This window comes from Syngnathus scovelli, chromosome 15 (genome assembly GCF_024217435.2).
Source record: "Syngnathus scovelli strain Florida chromosome 15, RoL_Ssco_1.2, whole genome shotgun sequence".
Classification (NCBI taxonomy): Eukaryota; Metazoa; Chordata; class Actinopteri; order Syngnathiformes; family Syngnathidae; genus Syngnathus; species Syngnathus scovelli.
The window spans coordinates 13,651,379-13,673,275 of record NC_090861.1 but is presented as its reverse complement, the minus strand read 5'-3'; the positions used below and the strand labels follow the sequence as shown (position 1 = coordinate 13,673,275).

The 21,897-nt window shown below is 49.5% G+C and overlaps 1 protein-coding gene across 1 annotated transcript; it reads left to right on the top strand.

Annotated features, from left to right (window-relative positions):
* The first annotated feature begins 4,945 nt into the window (after positions 1–4,945).
* LOC137841003 (janus kinase and microtubule-interacting protein 3-like) lies at positions 4,946–6,653 on the top strand. Its single transcript, XM_068653295.1, has 6 exons — positions 4,946–5,125; positions 5,343–5,405; positions 5,492–5,590; positions 5,672–5,770; positions 5,852–5,905; positions 6,026–6,653. The coding sequence occupies exons 1-6, from the start codon at positions 5,054–5,056 to the stop codon at positions 6,209–6,211; spliced, it is 573 nt and encodes a 190-aa protein (XP_068509396.1). The 5' UTR covers positions 4,946–5,053; the 3' UTR covers positions 6,212–6,653.
* Positions 6,654–21,897: the final 15,244 nt, after the last annotated feature.

The window sequence follows — 21,897 nt, the reverse complement described above, 5'->3', positions numbered from 1 at the left end:
CCGCCTCCGATTGGAAGAACGTGAGGAGAGTGGTGAGGACAGCAGAGAGGATCATAGGGGCTCCTCTTCCCTCCATTCAGGACATTTCATCTCAGCGCTGCATGTCCCGTGCCCGTAACATCATCAATGACCCATCACAACCCCACCATGGACTGTTCTCCCTGCTGCCCTCTGGGAAGAGGTTTCGCACAATCCGCTGCAGGTCCACCAGGTTCTGCAACAGCTTTTTCCCTGCTGTCATCAGACTGTTGAACATTAGAACTGTTGAGCTCTAAACTGAACTCTGCATCACACATTCACAGAACTGTACTTTATGACACTACGGACCTCTATCTTGCACTATCTCGCACTACCAACTTTACTGAACTTGTGTAAACCCTTTAAATAGAAGTTTAATACATGGTTTAGCATTCCTCTGCACACTCTTGAATACTGTTTTGCCTACTTGCACTATTGCATAATTAGCACTGCTGCACTTTATACTTATTTGTAATATATATATATATACAGTATATGTATATATATATTTTCATAGGATATGTTACTTCTATTCAACTGCAATATCACTACTTTGTTGTAAGCCGTGTGCAACGAAATTTCGTTTTGTATGCACCATGTGCAGACAAGATGACAATAAAGTTTGTCTAAGTCATGTCAGGTCAGCTGTCTGGAGAGAGAGAGAGAAGTCAGGACCTGCGGGCGGAGCACCACCGTGCCACCGCCGCCATGACGGAACTCAAAAGCAAACTCCATGAGGAGAAGCAGAAAGAGTTAGCCGTTACCAGGGAGACATTACTGCGGCAGCATGAAATGGAGCTGATGAGAGTGATCAAAATCAAAGATGGAGAGATCCAGCGACTGAATGCCTTGGTCCTCAGCCTGAGGGACGGCTCCATGGACAAGGTGATCCGCTCAATCCGTGTCTGACTATCCGCACGCCACGTCGGGCTCCGATGCGGCCGCTACCGTATTGTGTAGCTTGTCCTCAGTAAGCGTCGCGGCGCTCCGTTGCGGTCTCAACGGCCCGATGTGGCGCAATGTCTGCTCAGGTGAGGAGCGGGGGCGCTTTGCTGGCGGAAGTGGAGGAGACGCGGCGGTGTCGGGAGACCGAGCGGTGTCGCCTCCACCAGGAGCGCGGAAGAAGCCCTGGCAGCGGCCCAGCAGGCCTGGCAGTCCCGAGCGGCCGAGCTCCGATCGGCTCATCACCAGCATCGGGAGGAGCTGAGCCGAACCAAGAGAGACTGCGAGAGGGAGATCCGCCGACTGGTAGGACTGATCAGATGCGCGGTGCGTGGCTATGTTCCCAATTTCGTTGTATACCTGCAGTGCAATGACACCTAAGGCATTCTATTCTATTCTATTTCACAAGAAGAAAACGTCCGGTTGCTCGCTTCGCTTTTGTCACAGCAATGGTGTTCTAGTCGATTCAAGATAAAAATTGGCCGGTTGCTCTCTTTGTTTTTGTCACAATTCTGGCAAATGAGTTTGCCCGCCTGCCTGAGCGCTCCCCGTTTGTACATCCAGATGGATGAGATCAAGCTGAAAGACAGAGCGGTTAGTGTTTTGGATAAATCCCTGGGGCCGGCCACGTCCACCGCCTTCAGCTGCAGACTCAGGCTGCCGAGCAGCAGATCGCTGCCCTGAGGGATTCCCAAAGGGCGGGCCTAAACTACCCTGGAAGTGGGGTCAACGGCGCTACTAGCAATCCTCTTCATAGCGTAAGCCACCTCATCACACACTTGCAGTACGCATGACTTAGTTCGTTGCTGGAGGAAGGTAGCACAAAAACAGTTTTGAACTTTGAACGAGTGGTTGTGTGTGTGTGTTGCGGGGCGTTTTCAGTCTCAGGAGGATCGGGACACGCGAAGGTTTCATCTGAAAATCGCTGAGCTCAGCGCAGTCATCAGGAAACTGGAGGATCGAAACGCCCTGCTTTCTGAAGAGCGCAATGAACTGGTAATTTATTGACGGCACGCTTGAAGGTTTGCGCTACGTTTGATGCGCGCCATCCAGCGAGGCACCCATTGCGCTTGCTTATTAGTTGAGCGGCGCGGCGAGTCGGTTGCCTGGTAGATGTCTTTTATTGGGAGCCAAAGCCACGATTCCGTTCAAACCGATGCAAAAGGAATGGATACGTTCTGGCCCGCGTGTTGTGCGTCTTTCGCATCCCGCACTTCATGCTTGCAGCTTAAGCGACTGAGAGAAACAGAAAGCCAGTTTCTGCCACTCCTGTACAAAAACAAACGCCTGAGCAGGAAGAATGAAGAACTCTCACTGGTGCTGTGTCGCCTTGAAAACAAAGTGCGCTTTGTCACCCAGGAGAACGAGGAGATGGCAAGCTTGGTAAGTCGACGCGGACAACGGCGGCGTGCCAACAGAGTCCACTGCATTTGTGTTCCACAGAGAAGGCCTAGTTCGCTCAATGACCTGGAGCGCGGTTGCGGACAGCAGGACGGTGAAATGGAGTTCCTTCAAGTTGTGGAGCAGCGGCACATCATCGACGACTTGTCCAAGGTCTTCAGGCAGGTGACTCGGTGCACGTACGGCAGCGCCGCGCTCGCTCGCTGTCGCCAGGAAACCTTTTCCGTCCAAAGCTTGGCCGGCGGCCGCCATCCAAAAAATTGGCCCCTTAAACTCCGACCTTTCAAGCAGGAGCATTGTGCGCACGCGTTTGAACACGCTTTAGACTTGTTTTGCCGTTTTCAGCAGCTCAAAGCTCCCGTTTTGTCAGCGCCTTTGCCACTCGCTGTGCGCTGAAAACGACGGACTCGCCCGGCTGCTCAGCCCGTCAACCATGAGCCGCGAGCGCGACGTCATTGTCCGTAGGCAGCTAGTGGCAAAATGCACCCTGTTAGAGTTGCGCTCGCTCCAACTTATTTTGCAAGAACCACACGGGAGACAAGTAAGTTCTTTTGGACACCTGCAGGTGGAGAGTCCATCCGTTGTACGAATGAAGTCTGACTCTCGGCTCCCGCACGAGCATTTTTATTAAGAGAAACAGGGTGGGTGTAAGAGTGGATTGAATAGAGAAAGCCCTTGACCTCTAGTCAAAACATAGCAAGGGATGTTTTACGACTTTGTGTAGGAAGGGATAAGCGATAGGGATAAATAAGGGATAAATAATATTATTTATTACAGGTTGCAGTCAAAGTCAAAGCAACATAATCATACGATAAAGATAATCTGGAAAACCCTGACACACCCTGTAGTTGTCACTTTTGGAAAAGACGAGCGTCCCTCCAATCATCGCCGGTGACGGGTTTTTCAGGCTCTGGAGACAGGAGCTCATGTCAGAAATGTCATCGTGAGTCGCGTTTGTTTCTGCGCCGGAGCCGTTCGTTCCCTTTGCATCCAAAGAATCTCAAAGGCGGATTATTTGTGTCGACAGGAGAGAGATTTGCTGCTACGATACCGACGTCGAGAATCTCTGAGGAGGAACAAAGCGTGAGGTCCTGCAAGGTGAGTCTGTTTGTTTGCGGCTGCTTGGTGTTGCGCAAGATGAAATGGCCTTTTTCTCGCTATCGTTCCTCTCGTCGATTCATCGTGAGGTGTCGCTTCAGTTTGTTCAGAGAGATGTTTGCTTCCGCGCCCGCAGGTCATCGAAACATTTTACGGCTACGACGAAGACGTGTTGGTGGACTCGGACGGATCGTCCTTGTCTTTTCACACCGACAGAACCCCCGACACGGAACCCGAAGAGGTAGCCCGCCATTTCTGCCAGCGTATTGGCGCCAAACATTCCTCTTCAGCCTGGAATCGGACTCGTCTTTGCGTCGCGGGTGCTTTGTCGCCGGTCTGACTGATTCTGGTACTAGTGCTGTGTTGCATTGGTGTGTGCATGAGGAGGCGGAGCTTCGCTACCGCCAGCTGACGCAAGAATATCAAGCGCTGCAACGAGCCTACGCTCTGCTAGCCCAGACCAGCGGAGGGGACTACGACGCCGAGAAGGAGATCAAGGTGGCGCCCCTTCCCGCAACCCCCGGCCGGGTCGCAGCCTCCCCGTTCTCACCCAGCCTCGGGTGTTCTCTGGTCTGAAAGGAGGAGGAGGAGCCTCCCTCCTCCTCCTTTCAGACCAGAGAAAAGCTGATGGTAGTGTCAAACGCACCTCTTTCAATAATCACTCTTCCCTTAAATATCTACGAAAGTTATTTAATTCTCTAACATGTTCGGAGTTACTTTTTACGCGGCCCGTCAAAAGGGGAAACGGGCCTGCGCCCTTCAAATAATTAAATTACTTTCAGTTCTACACCAAACCGATAATCCGATTCAAACACTTCCGTTAATTTATTCAGACGAAGCAAACTTTCAAACGGATTGAAATTCACTCGTGTCTCAAATAACTACGAAAGTTATTCAATTCTCTAAAATTGTCTGATGTTACTTTTATTTATTACGGTCCTATGTTATACCATAATAACCCCCCGCACATTAATCAAATTGTCAAATCAACCCCGAACCATCGATTGTACATTCAGTACAAATCAGCGCACAACAAAGTAGATGAATATACACAACACATTTATTGAAGAAACATGAAATAGAATTACAAATCTTAATCACTCCAGAAACCGAACAATTTCACCCACTGATACCCGTGTTAATAAAATCATTCAATCCCAGAACAATTCGATTGCAAAACACAGTTCATGAAAGAGGGAATGAATTTTTAGCCAAGCAAAGAAATCAAGAAGTAAAAATCACATTTGTGCTTCTCCAAACAATTTATGTCACGCCACTATTCTCATAGTGACGGGTCCCTTGATCGAATTGACTAACAATATTGCTTTAAGCTGTTACAGAATACATTTTTAGCCAAGCAAAGAAATCAAAAAGTAAAAATCACATTTGTGCGTCCATGCGTGACTCACAATCCGACACCGTGTTCCTGTTTTATTTCTATTTTAACTTGCTTAGCTTATTTTGGCCCCTTTTTTGGTCTCATGTTTTGGTCTGGCGCCATCTTTTGGACAAATTTGGAATTTCAGCTCTGCCAATTTATTCCTGTGAACAATCCATATTTTAGCATTTGCACCATCTCTTCCCCCCATGTTACATGACAGTAGAAATGGGTCACTATCAAAGCAGAGTAGCAGATCTGGAGTCAGCGCTGAAGCAACAAGGACAGGTAAGCTTATCAATGAGCACACCTTTTTCTCAGACAAAATAGCTACATTCTTCAGTCACTCATTCGTCTGGCATTACTGGACCAACAACCCCCCCCCCCCCTGAACGTGGCTGGGAAAATGTGGAGAAAAGCAAATGTCATTTTCCAGTCAACCAAAGAATTTGTGGATGAAAATGACACAACATTCCAAAGCTGTCCACGCGTTTGTCTCTTCTAGAATGTCAAGTGGGTGGAGGAGAAGCAGCTGCTGCGTCAGAGCAATCAGCAGTTGGCCGAAAAGGTGACGGAAAGAAAGGCGCTGGGCGGAGTCGCTTGGCGTCACACCCGTCCGGAAGCCCCGCAGATGAGGTCTGACTGTCTTTTCAGGTCAGGCGGATGGAGGCGGAAGAAGCGCGTCTGAAAGAGCACATCCAGGATATCCGAGACCAAAACGAACTGCTTGAGTTCCGCATCCTGGAGCTGGAGGTGGGAAGACTCGCACAAGCGTTTTGAGGCCAGAGATGTGACGGACGGACGGACGGACGGATGCATGCCTCTGCCTTTCAGGAGAGGGAGTGGCGCTCCCCCGTCTTGAAGTTTCTGCAAGTCCGTTTCCCAGACGGCCTCAGCCCTTTTCAGATCTACTGCGAGGCCGACGGCGTGAGCGTACGTAAGGCGTCCCTCGCAACCCTAACCTTAACCTGAGGTCCCAGAACACCTTACATTGCTCCTTGCGCCTTTCCCCAGGACATCGTCATCAGTGATCTGATGAAGAAGCTGGACATCCTGGGCGATAACGCCGTAAGTGTATGTCGAACTCCTTATGTTCGCACTCCACGAGACTCGGCGGCTCAAATGTGACTTTTGGAAGGCTTTGCGCTGAAAGAACCTTGTTGACGCTGTGCCTTTGGGCTCTTGCAGAATCTCACCAACGAGGAGCAGGTGGTCGTGATTCACGCCAGGACCCTTCCCACCCTAGCCGAGAAGGTAACGCGCACGTCCACGCACGCTCTCGCATTCTGCTTATGTGACAGCAGCCTTTCCTCAGTGGTTAGAATACATCAAAGTGACCAAGTCAGCACTTCAACAGAAGATGTTGGACATTGAAAGTGAGAAGGTAGACAGACACGCGACATCAGCCAAGGGGAACTCGGGGCAATGTGCCCCAACAATTCTGACCTTGAGCTGTGCTAGGATATGTTCTGCAACCAGAAGGGCTACCTGGATGAAGAGTTGGACTTCAGGAAGCGTTCCATGGACCAGGCTCATAAGGTAAGCCGCCCTCAAATCTCCCGCCGGACTACTGATGGACGAGGATTGCGGCCCAGAGGATCATGGAGCTGGAGGCCATGTTGTACGAGGCGCTACCGCAGCGGGACTGCCCCGCCACGGACGGCGAAAAAGCCAGCCACGCTGGCGTGAATGACGTGCTGACGGCGGATCAGAGACAAGAGCTTAGGAGCGCCGTGGACCAATGGAAGCGAGCCCTGATGTGGGAGTTGAGGGAGCGCGACGCTTGCATCCTCCAAGAGAGAATGGATCTGCTGCACAGCGCGCAACAGGTAAGGGCCCAAAGCCAGCCCGGCACTTACTTGCACGCTTACTGGCTTTTGAAGGCTACTTTCCATTTGTCCGTCCTAGAGGAACAAAGAGCTGAAAGAATTCATCGAAGCTCACAAGAGACAAATCAAACAATTGGAGGAGAAGTTTCTGTTTCTCTTTCTAGTCTTCTCCTTGGCCTTCATTCTGTGGCCCTAACACCAGCTGGTGAGTGAGCTCCAGCGGCACCGCACTCGACACCTCCGATACACTGCCAGCCGGTCTCAGACGTTGGCAGACGCTCCGATGCCGACGTATACCCCCCGCCACGGTGACAGAGGCACCGCGTCACACCGGCGCTCATCCAATCAGAAGGCAGGAAAGGCAAATTCACATGCAGGGCACTCTTGAACCAGAAGAGAGCGCCACAAAAAACGGTTGTTGCCCCAAACGCGCACTAAAAAGGGTCAGAATAACAAGAGTCCCACCGGCCAGCCGGGGCCACCCGTCCATCCATTTCTTCAGGGGGGGAAAAAATTGGAGTCACCGGTGAGTACATTTTGCATTTAGCTCTGCTTTTCTGCTTCTGTCTTCAAGTGTGTGGCATCCTGCGACCAAAGATTCAGCCAACCCCAAAGCGGTTGACCTCAACGTCCCACCACCATTCCTACCAGAGCAGGTGACGTGATGCTTTGGACATCCTTCCGTCTCAGATGCCCAAAAGTACTCTTTGCCACATCTGCGGCAATACGGTGTCTTTTCAAAGGTGCAAATAAATCCAGCGTGGGCGGAACACGCACGTCTTCGGTTTTTCCCGCTTTGTTTGTGTGACAGCTGTTGTGAAAATTTTACACAAATAAAGTTGTATAGTACAGGTTTGGCCAAGCCGCAACTCCCGAACCGCATGCGGCTCTTTTATGTTCATATCAACATTTGTGTGTGTGTGTGTAGGTGTGTGTGTGTGTGTGGGGGGGGGGGGGTTGTGCGTGTTGGCTTCACTTGAGTTCAATTTAGTATTTTCGTCAAAAGCGCATGTGGTGAAATTCCACAAAGTAGGATGGGCAAACACATTCCAGTAAACTATTAGTGTCAATTGGGCTCTCGAAATGGCAGGGAAAAGATGCACAGCAAAACGAAAATATGTAGATGAACACAGGACGTTTTTATCAGAGTGGGAAAGTTTCTATTTTTTGTTGAACGTGATGGCAAACCATTCTGCCTGATACGTCAGACCTCAGCGCATTTCAAAGATTCAAATCTTCAGCGCCATGCACTTCAGCTCACTCCATGCTAACATTGATCAGGCGTCGAACCCGCAACATCATGCTTAAGAGGTGGACATGCTAACCAGTGCGCCATTATGTCAACGCATAACAACTGTAAGAACTTCCGCCGGAATTCAAATCCGCGGGGAGAGTTAACTTGTTTAAAAGGGAGTGGGCAGAAGAATTATTTAATTTATTTAAATCTATTTGGAGTGTGCGCCATTATGTCAATGCATAACAACTGTAAGTCTACTAAACAAAACAGCGGTTGCTATATGACGTCTGCCACGTCGTGGTCACGTGACGCGGACGTGACGTCGACGCCTACTTTACATCCCACCGATCACAGGACCCCTCGGCTGCATAACCGCGCCCCCTTCCCAACCAATCGGATTTGCTATACGCGAAAACGACGCCAATGGGCGGGCTCTTCCGCCAGAATTTAAATCCGTGGGCGTGGCTCGCAACAGGAAGTAGGAAAATGGCGATGTTGACAAAGACACAGCGGATGGTAACATACGACTAACGAGAGAAATATTTTTATTTTCTGCTTGCAACTGGACCGTCCAGAGCGTACACGGTAAGTACAACTCATCGTTTTTAAAAAGAAGTACTTTTGTTGCCCTGAAAAGCGAGTGAGTGTGGCGTTTGGGGGGAACGTCGAATTTCGACGATTCTTTCTGGTCAACGGTTGTAAATGATTGCGTTGATTAAAAAAGAAAACTTGATGTAACTCTACTTTTAACTGCCGTTTCAGATAAGCGGGTATTACGTCGCAGTCATGTGCCGCGGATATGACGTAATTGGCTGAACTTCCACCAAAATTCAAATCTGTTGGCGCGATGGCCGTGAGCCACTGAGCAACGACGAATATCAACAGAAATATCTTTATTTTCTGCTTGCAACTGGACCGTCTACAGCGTACACGGTAAGTAACACTCATTGTGTTTAAAGAGATTTACGTTTGTAATAGCAACGTGTAGCTGAGGCGCTAGCAGAAGTGTAGCCGCGTTGCGTTGTACGTGTGAATATTGGTCCAGGCGAAATGTTAATGTTTAATTTCATTCCTTTAGGTTCCACGGTGTTTGTTGGCTGCAAGTTTTCCACTGCAAGAAGAGGCTCGTATCATTGACCAGGAGCGAGCTACAACGGTGAGTAGCCATAACATTTATGTTAAACACTTCCTATTTCATGTCTAACAGTACTTGATTTAACAAATAACCATAAATAAATACAGTGTGGGCACTGAAGTTAACATATGTGATTATACTGCCTAATCTGTCACCGAGTATATTGTTGCAAAGTAATATAAGATCCAAAGTTGTAATTCAGAATAGTTTTCAAAAGAAGGCCATTAGAATTATATACAAGTCTGATTACCCTGAACATAACAACAAGCTATTAATTAAATCACAAATTCTTCAATTCAAAGATTTGGTAGATTATCAGAATAATAATGTCTAACAGTAATTGATTTAACACATCACGATAAGTAGATTGAGTGTGGGCACTCTCAAGTTAACATATGTGATTATACTGCCTAATCTGTTACAGAGTATGTTGTTGCCAAGTAATGTAGAATAGATCCAAAGTAGTAATCCAGAATAGTTTTGAAAAGGCCATTAGAATAATAAACAAATCTGATTACCTTGAACATAATAGTTAAGTGTTGAATATGTCCTATGAAGTCAAAATTTGGCACCATCATGTGGTGAAATTTGGAATTGCATCACATCCAATTTTGCCTGGGAACAAACAGATTAAATAAATCTTAGACTTAAATAAGCCACTCCTTCTCAAACAAGTAAACTCTGCCCATTTTGCGCAGTAGATGGTCTGTTAATATCTAGTATTTATACAAAGTCATAATTTAAATTGCTTTTAACCTTCATTCATCGCTTCAACCAACATTACTCGCTCTTATTACCAACTTGTATCGATTTAACTGAGCGTTTAATACTTCCTATCAGGTCTCAAGTCAAGATTTGGCAAAATACAATTTCAGCAAATCCAATTTTGCCAGGCAACAAAAAGAGATTAAATAAACTAAATAAGTCTTCTTCCCATTAAATAAATCAGAAAAGTCTGTCTTGCAACCAGTCCTCTTCAAACAAGTAAAGTCTGCCCGTTTTGTGCCGTAGATTTTGTGTCTATGCCTAGTATTTATACAAAATCATAATTTAAACGACTTCATTCCTTCATTCACTTTGGAAATTTGGAATTGCAGCAAATCGAATTTTGCCAGGGAACAAAAATAGATCAATTAAACTAAATAAGTCTTCTTCCCATTAAATAAATTAAAAAAGTCTGTCTTGTAACCAGTCCTTTTCAAACAAGTAAAGTCTGCCCATTTTGTGCCGTAGATTTTGTGTTTATGCCTAGTATTTATACAAAATCATAATTTAAAGGATTTCATTCCTTCATTCACTTTGGAAATTTGGAATTGCAGCACGTCAAATTTTGCCTGGGAAGAAAAGTAGATTAAATAAATTTAATAAGTCTTACTACTTCCCAATAAATAAATTAAATACGTCTTACTTGTTCCCACTCCTTTTCAAAAAAGTAGTTTAAAACGAGGGCCCTTCACTCAACCTTTAACCTCAACACCGCACATCACATTGTGTTGTATCTGTGAATGTTGGTTGTGGCCAAATGATAGTTTTCTTTCATTCGTTTAGGTTCCACGGTGTTTGTTGGCTATATGTTTTCCACTGTCAGAAGGATGAAAATACAAAGTACAATGCTTGGACGTGGGCGACGACGTCACCGGTGAGTCCTTCCTTCCTATTTATTTACCTTCTAGGTGCTAGGTGCCGCACTGAACAACATTATGCCGCACTGAACAACATTATGCCGCACTGAACAACACCATGCCGCACTGAACAACACCATGCCGCACTGAACAACATTATGCCGCACTGAACACCATGCCGCACTGAACAACACCATCCCGCACTGAACAACACCATCCCGCACTGAACAACACCATCCCGCACTGAACAACACCATGCCGCACTGAACAACACCATGCCGCACTGAACAACACCATGCCGCACTGAACAACACCATGCCGCACTGAACAACACCATGCCGCACTGAACAACACCATGCCGCACTGAACAACACCATGCCGCACTGAACAACACCATGCCGCACTGAACAACATTATGCCGCACTGAACAACATTATGCCGCACTGAACAACATTATGCCGCACTGAACAACATTATGCCGCACTGAACAACATTATGCCGCACTGAAAAACACCATGCCGCACTGAACAACACCATGCCGCACTGAACAACACCATGCCGCACTGAACAACACCATGCCGCACTGAACAACACCATGCCGCACTGAACAACACCATGCCGCACTGAACAACACCATGCCGCACTGAACAACACCATGCCGCACTGAACAACACCATCCCACACTAAACAACACCATGCCGCACTGAACAACACCATGCCGCACTGAACAACATTATGCCGCACTGAACAACATTATGCCGCACTGAACAACATTATGCCGCACTGAACAACACCATGCCGCACTGAACAACACCATGCCGCACTGAACAACACCATCCCGCACTGAACAACACCATGCCGCACTGAACTACACCATGCCGCACTGAACAACACCATGCCGCACTGAACAACACCATGCCGCACTGAACAACACCATGCCGCACTGAACAACACCATGCCGCACTGAACAACACCATGCCGCACTGAACAACACCATGCCGCACTGAACAACACCATGCCGCACTGAACAACACCATGCCGCACTGAACAACACCATGCCGCACTGAACAACACCATGCCGCACTGAACAACACCATGCCGCACTGAACAACACCATGCCGCACTGAACAACACCATGCCGCACTGAACAACACCATGCAGCACTGAACAACACCATGCAGCACTGAACAACATTATACCGCACTGAACAACATTATGCCGCACTGAACAACATTATGCCGCACTGAACAACACCATGCCGCACTGAACAACATTATGCCGCACTGAACAACATTATGCCGCACTGAACACCATGCCGCACTGAACAACACCATCCCGCACTGAACAACACCATCCCGCACTGAACAACACCATGCCGCACTGAACAACACCATGCCGCACTGAACAACACCATGCCGCACTGAACAACACCATGCCGCACTGAACAACACCATGCCGCACTGAACGACACCATGCCGCACTGAACGACACCATGCCGCACTGAACGACACCATCCCGCACTGAACAACATTATGCCGCACTGAACAACATTATGCCGCACTGAACAACATTATGCCGCACTGAACAACATTATGCCGCACTGAACAACATTATGCCGCACTGAACAACATTATGCCGCACTGAACAACATTATGCCGCACTGAACAACACCATGCCGCACTGAACAACACCATGCCGCACTGAACAACACCATGCCGCACTGAACAACACCATGCCGCACTGAACAACACCATGCCGCACTGAACAACACCATGCCGCACTGAACAACACCATGCCGCACTGAACAGCACCATGCCGCACTGAACAGCACCATGCCGCACTGAACAACACCATGCCGCACTGAACAACACCATGCCGCACTGAACAACACCATGCCGCACTGAACAACACCATGCCCCACTGAACAACATTACGCCGCACTTAACAACACCATGCCGCACTTAACAACACCATGCCGCACTGAACAACACCATGCCACACTGAACAACACCATTCCGCACTGAACAACACCATGCCGCACTGAACAACACGACGCCGCACTGAACAACACGACGCCGCACTGAACAACACCATGCCGCACTGAACAACACCATGCCGCACTGAACAACACCATGCCGCACTGAACAACACCATGCCGCACTGAACAACACCATGCCGCACTGAACAACACCATGCCGCACTGAACAACACCATGCCGCACTGAACAACACCATCCCGCACTGAACAACACCATGCCGCACTGAACAACATTATGCCGCACTGAACAACATTATGCCGCACTGAACAACATTATGCCGCACTGAACAACATCATGTCGCACTGAACAACACCATGCCGCACTGAACAACACCATGCCGCACTGAACAACACCATCCCGCACTGAACAACACCATGCCGCACTGAACTACACCATGCCGCACTGAACAACACCATGCCGCACTGAACAACACCATGCCGCACTGAACTACACCATGCCGCACTGAACAACACCATGCCGCACTGAACAACACCATGCCGCACTGAACAACACCATGCCGCACTGAACAACACCATGCCGCACTGAACAAAACCATGCCGCACTGAACAACACCATGCCGCACTGAACAACACCATGCCGCACTGAACAACACCATCCCGCACTGAACAACACCATCCCGCACTGAACAACACCATGCCGCACTGAACAACATTATGCCCCACTGAACAACAATATACCGCACTGAACAACATTATGCCGCACTGAACAACATTATGCCGCACTGAACAACACCATGCCGCACTGAACAACATTATGCCGCACTGAACAACATTATGCCGCACTGAACACCATGCCGCACTGAACAACACCATGCCGCACTGAACAACACCATGCCGCACTGAACAACACCATGCCGCACTGAACAACACCATGCCGCACTGAACAACACCATGCCGCACTGAACAACACCATGCCGCACTGAACAACATTATGCCCCACTGAACAACAATATACCGCACTGAACAACATTATGCCGCACTGAACAACATTATGCCGCACTGAACAACACCATGCCGCACTGAACAACACCATGCCGCACTGAACAACACCATGCCGCACTGAACAACACCATGCCGCACTGAACAACACCATGCCGCACTGAACAACACCATGCCGCACTGAACAACACCATGCCGCACTGAACAACACCATGCCGCACTGAACAACACCATGCCGCACTGAACAACACCATGCCGCACTGAACAACACCATGCCGCACTGAACAACACCATGCCGCACTGAACAACACCATGCCGCACTGAACAACACCATGCCGCACTGAACAACACCATGCCGCACTGAACAACACCATGCCGCACTGAACAACACCATGCCGCACTGAACAACACCATGCCGCACTGAACAACACCATGCCGCACTGAACAACACCATGCCGCACTGAACAACACCATGCCGCACTGAACAACACCATGCCGCACTGAACAACACCATCCCGCACTGAACAACATTATGCCGCACTGAACAACATTATGCCGCACTGAACAACATCATGTCGCACTGAACAACACCATGCCGCACTGAACAACACCATGCCCCACTGAACAACATTACGCCGCACTGAACAATATTATGCCGCACTGAACAACACCATGCCGCACTGAACAACACCATGCCGCACTGAACAACACCATGCCGCACTGAACAACACCATCCCGCACTGAACAACACCATGCCGCACTGAACAAAACCATGCCGCACTGAACAACACCATGCCGCACTTAACAACACCATGCCGCACTGAACAACACCATGCCGCACTGAACAACAACATGCCGCACTGAACAACAACATGCCGCACTGAACAACAACATGCCGCACTGAACAACACGACGCCGCACAGAACAACACGACGCCGCACAGAATAACGCAATACCGCACAGAACAACACCATGCCGCACAAACAGTTTTAGATAATATTACGTCGCAGTCATGCGACGCGGACATGACGTCAATAGGCGGAACTCATGGCAAAATTATAATCCGTGGGCGTGGCTTGCAACAGGAAGTAGGAAAGCGGCAATGCTGGCAAACAAGACACAGCGGTTAGTAACACGACGACTAACAAGACAAATATTTTTGTTTTCAGCTTGCAACTTGACCGTCTAGAGCGTACAAGGTAATTACAACTCATTGTTTTGAAAAATATGTTTTTTTGTTGGCCTGAAAAGCGAGGCAGTGTGGCATTTGGGAGGAACGTCGAACTCGGCGTCTGATTCCAGCCACAGACGCCAAATTTCGACGATTATTTCGACTGGTCAACGTTTGTAAATTATTGCGTTGATTAAAAACTTTATTTAACTCTACTCTTAACTTTGCCGTTTCAGATATGCGGGTATTACACCGCGGAAATGACGTCAATAGGCTGAACTCTGGCCAAAATTCAAATCTGTGGGCGCAATGGCCTTGAGCGAGACAACGGATACAAACACGACGATTATCAACAGAAATATCTTTATTTTCTGCTTGCAAGTGGACCGTCTAGAGCGTACACGGTAAGTACAACTCATTGTGTTTTAAAAGATTTATGTTTGTGTAGTTTGCGTTGCGTTGTATCTGTGAATGTTGGTTGAGGCTAAATGTTAATGTTTAATTTCCTTCCTTTAGGTTCCACGGTGTTTGTTGGCTGTATGTTTTCCACTGCAAGAAGAGGCTCGTATCATTGACCAGCAGGAGCTACAATGGTGAGTACCCCTTTCGTCGTCCATTTATGTTAAACACTTCCTGTTTCATGTCTAACAGTACTCGATTTAACAAATAACCATAAATAAATACAGTGTGGGCAGTCAAGTTAACATATGTGATTATCCTGCCTAATATGTTTATCACAAATATGTCACTAATATGTTTATTTGTTTATCACAACACCTTTGGACCTTCAGCAATCGATTATTTCCCTTCATCTACATAGAGACAGAACGATGGTGTCTTAAACATCTCATTCATTTCACCAAATAACTTCACGCAGGTGGATAACGGCCGTCTCGGTCACGCTATGTTGCGTGATGCAGTTTTGAAGAACCAAATGCATTTATTCAATGAATAAGTCAAGCTAGATCTATGTTTATGATGTTGTACGTTACGGTACCGATTGAAGTTGAGTCCGAAGCCAGTGGAAAACTGCGTTTGTGCTCTCCAGGTACAAATGTTGTGATCTCTGACTGACGACCGGGCGAGACTCGAGTAAGAGATGTCCAAACGAGCTCCGGCAGGGCGGGTCAAGGCGGAGCGAACGGACGCCTTTCAGGCCGCCAATGACGAGCTGAGAGCCAAACTGATGGACGTCCAGTTAGAACTTCAGCAGGAGAAGAACAAGGTGAAAACCTCAACAGACAGACACTGCCTTCCTCCCTGCCTGCTTCCCTGCCTGCCTCCCTGCCTGCCTCCCTGCCTGCCTGCCTCCCTGCTTGCCTCCCTCCCGCCCTCCCTCCCTCCCTCCCTCCCTCCCTCCCAGTTTCCCCGATGTAGATTTGACATGCGTGTGCCATGACTGTGTCAGCCTACGTCAACAAATGCACCGAGGACGTCAGCACCACTAAGAATATCATCACCCGGGGCAACCAACGACCCTGGATGACTGAGGAGGTACGTCAAACGCTACGAGCGCGGAACTCTGCCTTCAAGTCTGGCGACAAGGAGACACTGAGGACAGCGAGAGCCAACTTGAACCGTGCCATCAGGGTAGCGAAGCGAGACCACAGTCGAAAAATTCAGGATCGTTTCCACGACGCCAACAACACCAGGAGTATGTGGCAAGGCATACGGGCGATTACAGACTACAACTCACCCTCCCCCCCCGGTGGGTGAAGTTGATGCTGACTTTCTAAATGGTCTAAATAACTTCTTTGGGAGGTTCGAGGCACTAAACGGCACTCCAGCAGTTAAAACTGTCCCCCATCAGGAAGAGGAGGTACTCTGCCTTGACTCCGCCGATGTGTTGAAGACCCTGAGGAGAGTCAACCCCCGTAAGGCCCCTGGCCCCGACAACATTCCTGGGCGTGTGTTCAGGGAATGTGCAAGTCAGCTGGCTGGGGTCATCACAGACATTTTTAACACCTCGCTGGGCCAAGCCACAGTGCCAGCGTGCTTTAAGACTGCCTCCATCATTCCGGTGCCGAAGAAACCTCAAATCACCTCATTTAATGATTACCGGCCTGTTGCACTGACTCCGGTCATGATGAAGTGCTTCGAACGGCTGCTTAAAGATCACATCGTTTCCAGACTCCCCCCATTATTTGACCCGTTCCAGTTTGCCGACCGGCAAAACCGCTCCACTCAGGACGCCATCTCCTCCGTTCTTCACCTGAGCCTGGCTCACCTGGAGGAGAAGAACACCCATGTTCGGATGCTGTTCCTGGACTTCAGCTCAGCGTTTAACACCATCATCCCACAGCATCTAGTAGGAAAATTGGAACACCTGGGCTTCAACACCCCCCTTCGCAACTGGCTGCTAGACTTCCTCACCAACAGACCTCAGTCAGTCCGGGTCGGACAGAACACCTCTGATGTCATCACCCTCAGCACAGGCTCCCCTCAGGGCTGCGTCCTGAGCCCCCTGCTGTTCACCCTGATGACACACGACTGCGTCCCCAGGTTCACCACCAATCACATCGTGAAGTTCGCAGACGACACAACGGCGGTGGGGCTCATCAGAGACAACAACGACCTGGACTACAGAGAGGAGGTGGAGCAGCTGGTGGGCTGGTGCAGAGACAACAGCCTGATCCTGAATGTGGAGAAGATGAAGGAGATCATCGTCGACTTCAGGAAAAACCAGCCTCACCACGCTCCACTGATCATCAACAGCTCAGCTGTGGAGGTGGTCAGCAGCACCAAATTCCTGGGGGTCCACATCACAGAAGACCTCACCTGGACTATGAACACTACGGCACTGATCAAGAGGGCACAGAAGCGCTTGTACTTCCTGCGGAGGATGAGGAGAGCCCACCTGCCCCCACCCATCATGAGGACGTTCTACAGGAGCACCATAGAGAGCATTCTGACAAGCTGACTCTCTGTGTGGTGTGGAGGCTGCACCGCCTCCGATTGGAAGAACGTGAGGAGAGTGGTGAGGACAGCAGAGAGGATCATAGGGGCTCCTCTTCCCTCCATTCAGGACATTTCATCTCAGCGCTGCATGTCCCGTGCCCGTAACATCATCAATGACCCATCACAACCCCACCATGGACTGTTCTCCCTGCTGCCCTCTGGGAAGAGGTTTCGCACAATCCGCTGCAGGTCCACCAGGTTCTGCAACAGCTTTTTCCCTGCTGTCATCAGACTGTTGAACATTAGAACTGTTGAGCTCTAAACTGAACTCTGCATCACACATTCACAGAACTGTACTTTATGACACTACGGACCTCTATCTTGCACTATCTCGCACTACCAACTTTACTGAACTTGTGTAAACCCTTTAAATAGAAGTTTAATACATGGTTTAGCATTCCTCTGCACACTCTTGAATACTGTTTTGCCTACTTGCACTATTGCATAATTAGCACTGCTGCACTTTATACTTATTTGTAATATATATATATATACAGTATATGTATATATATATTTTCATAGGATATGTTACTTCTATTCAACTGCAATATCACTACTTTGTTGTAAGCCGTGTGCAACGAAATTTCGTTTTGTATGCACCATGTGCAGACAAGATGACAATAAAGTTTGTCTAAGTCATGTCAGGTCAGCTGTCTGGAGAGAGAGAGAGAAGTCAGGACCTGCGGGCGGAGCACCACCGTGCCACCGCCGCCATGACGGAACTCAAAAGCAAACTCCATGAGGAGAAGCAGAAAGAGTTAGCCGTTACCAGGGAGACATTACTGCGGCAGCATGAAATGGAGCTGATGAGAGTGATCAAAATCAAAGATGGAGAGATCCAGCGACTGAATGCCTTGGTCCTCAGCCTGAGGGACGGCTCCATGGACAAGGTGATCCGCTCAATCCGTGTCTGACTATCCGCACGCCACGTCGGGCTCCGATGCGGCCGCTACCGTATTGTGTAGCTTGTCCTCAGTAAGCGTCGCGGCGCTCCGTTGCGGTCTCAACGGCCCGATGTGGCGCAATGTCTGCTCAGGTGAGGAGCGGGGGCGCTTTGCTGGCGGAAGTGGAGGAGACGCGGCGGTGTCGGGAGACCGAGCGGTGTCGCCTCCACCAGGAGCGCGGAAGAAGCCCTGGCAGCGGCCCAGCAGGCCTGGCAGTCCCGAGCGGCCGAGCTCCGATCGGCTCATCACCAGCATCGGGAGGAGCTGAGCCGAACCAAGAGAGACTGCGAGAGGGAGATCCGCCGACTGGTAGGACTGATCAGATGCGCGGTGCGTGGCTATGTTCCCAATTTCGTTGTATACCTGCAGTGCAATGACACCTAAGGCATTCTATTCTATTCTATTTCACAAGAAGAAAACGTCCGGTTGCTCGCTTCGCTTTTGTCACAGCAATGGTGTTCTAGTCGATTCAAGATAAAAATTGGCCGGTTGCTCTCTTTGTTTTTGTCACAATTCTGGCAAATGAGTTTGCCCGCCTGCCTGAGCGCTCCCCGTTTGTACATCCAGATGGATGAGATCAAGCTGAAAGACAGAGCGGTTAGTGTTTTGGATAAATCCCTGGGGCCGGCCACGTCCACCGCCTTCAGCTGCAGACTCAGGCTGCCGAGCAGCAGATCGCTGCCCTGAGGGATTCCCAAAGGGCGGGCCTAAACTACCCTGGAAGTGGGGTCAACGGCGCTACTAGCAATCCTCTTCATAGTGTAAGCCACCTCATCACACACTTGCAGTACGCATGACTTAGTTCGTTGCTGGAGGAAGGTAGCACAAAAACAGTTTTGAACTTTGAACGAGTGGTTGTGTGTGTGTGTTGCGGGGCGTTTTCAGTCTCAGGAGGATCGGGACACGCGAAGGTTTCATCTGAAAATCGCTGAGCTCAGCGCAGTCATCAGGAAACTGGAGGATCGAAACGCCCTGCTTTCTGAAGAGCGCAATGAACTGGTAATTTATTGACGGCACGCTTGAAGGTTTGCGCTACGTTTGATGCGCGCCATCCAGCGAGGCACCCATTGCGCTTGCTTATTAGTTGAGCGGCGCGGCGAGTCGGTTGCCTGGTAGATGTCTTTTATTGGGAGCCAAAGCCACGATTCCGTTCAAACCGATGCAAAAGGAATGGATACGTTCTGGCCCGCGTGTTGTGCGTCTTTCGCATCCCGCACTTCATGCTTGCAGCTTAAGCGACTGAGAGAAACAGAAAGCCAGTTTCTGCCACTCCTGTACAAAAACAAACGCCTGAGCAGGAAGAATGAAGAACTCTCACTGGTGCTGTGTCGCCTTGAAAACAAAGTGCGCTTTGTCACCCAGGAGAACGAGGAGATGGCAAGCTTGGTAAGTCGACGCGGACAACGGCGGCGTGCCAACAGAGTCCACTGCATTTGTGTTCCACAGAGAAGGCCTAGTTCGCTCAATGACCTGGAGCGCGGTTGCGGCCAGCAGGACGGTGAAATGGAGTTCCTTCAAGTTGTGGAGCAGCGGCACATCATCGACGACTTGTCCAAGGTCTTCAGGCAGGTGACTCGGTGCACGTACGGCAGCGCCGCGCTCGCTCGCTGTCGCCAGGAAACCTTTTCCGTCCAAAGCTTGGCCGGCGGCCGCCATCCAAAAAATTGGCCCCTTAAACTCCGACCTTTCAAGCAGGAGCATTGTGCGCACGCGTTTGAACACGCTTTAGACTTGTTTTGCCGTTTTCAGCAGCTCAAAGCTCCCGTTTTGTCAGCGCCTTTGCCACTCGCTGTGCGCTGAAAACGACGGACTCGCCCGGCTGCTCAGCCCGTCAACCATGAGCCGCGAGCGCGACGTCATTGTCCGTAGGCAGCTAGTGGCAAAATGCACCCTGTTAGAGTTGCGCTCGCTCCAACTTATTTTGCAAGAACCACACGGGAGACAAGTAAGTTCTTTTGGACACCTGCAGGTGGAGAGTCCATCCGTTGTACGAATGAAGTCTGACTCTCGGCTCCCGCACGAGCATTTTTATTAAGAGAAACAGGGTGGGTGTAAGAGTGGATTGAATAGAGAAAGCCCTTGACCTCTAGTCAAAACATAGCAAGGGATGTTTTACGACTTTGTGTAGGAAGGGATAAGCGATAGGGATAAATAAGGGATAAATAATATTATTTATTACAGGTTGCAGTCAAAGTCAAAGCAACATAATCATACGATAAAGATAATCTGGAAAACCCTGACACACCCTGTAGTTGTCACTTTTGGAAAAGACGAGCGTCCCTCCAATCATCGCCGGTGACGGGTTTTTCAGGCTCTGGAGACAGGAGCTCATGTCAGAAATGTCATCGTGAGTCGCGTTTGTTTCTGCGCCGGAGCCGTTCGTTCCCTTTGCATCCAAAGAATCTCAAAGGCGGATTATTTGTGTCGACAGGAGAGAGATTTGCTGCTACGATACCGACGTCGAGAATCTCTGAGGAGGAACAAAGCGTGAGGTCCTGCAAGGTGAGTCTGTTTGTTTGCGGCTGCTTGGTGTTGCGCAAGATGAAATGGCCTTTTTCTCGCTATCGTTCCTCTCGTCGATTCATCGTGAGGTGTCGCTTCAGTTTGTTCAGAGAGATGTTTGCTTCCGCGCCCGCAGGTCATCGAAACATTTTACGGCTACGACGAAGACGTGTTGGTGGACTCGGACGGATCGTCCTTGTCTTTTCACACCGACAGAACCCCCGACACGGAACCCGAAGAGGTAGCCCGCCATTTCTGCCAGCGTATTGGCGCCAAACATTCCTCTTCAGCCTGGAATCGGACTCGTCTTTGCGTCGCGGGTGCTTTGTCGCCGGTCTGACTGATTCTGGTACTAGTGCTGTGTTGCATTGGTGTGTGCATGAGGAGGCGGAGCTTCGCTACCGCCAGCTGACGCAAGAATATCAAGCGCTGCAACGAGCCTACGCTCTGCTAGCCCAGACCAGCGGAGGGGACTACGACGCCGAGAAGGAGATCAAGGTGGCGCCCCTTCCCGCAACCCCCGGCCGGGTCGCAGCCTCCCCGTTCTCACCCAGCCTCGGGTGTTCTCTGGTCTGAAAGGAGGAGGAGGAGCCTCCCTCCTCCTCCTTTCAGACCAGAGAAAAGCTGATGGTAGTGTCAAACGCACCTCTTTCAATAATCACTCT

Coding starts and splice junctions, on each gene's coding strand:
- LOC137841003 (XM_068653295.1), top strand. CDS start 5,054: ATGACAGTAGAAATGGGTCACTATCAAAGCAGAGTAGCAGATCTGGAG. Junction 5,406..5,491: donor ATCAGCAGTTGGCCGAAAAG/GTGACGGAAAGA, acceptor CTGTCTTTTCAG/GTCAGGCGGATGGAGGCGGA. Junction 5,906..6,025: donor ACATCCTGGGCGATAACGCC/GTAAGTGTATGT, acceptor GGGCTCTTGCAG/AATCTCACCAACGAGGAGCA.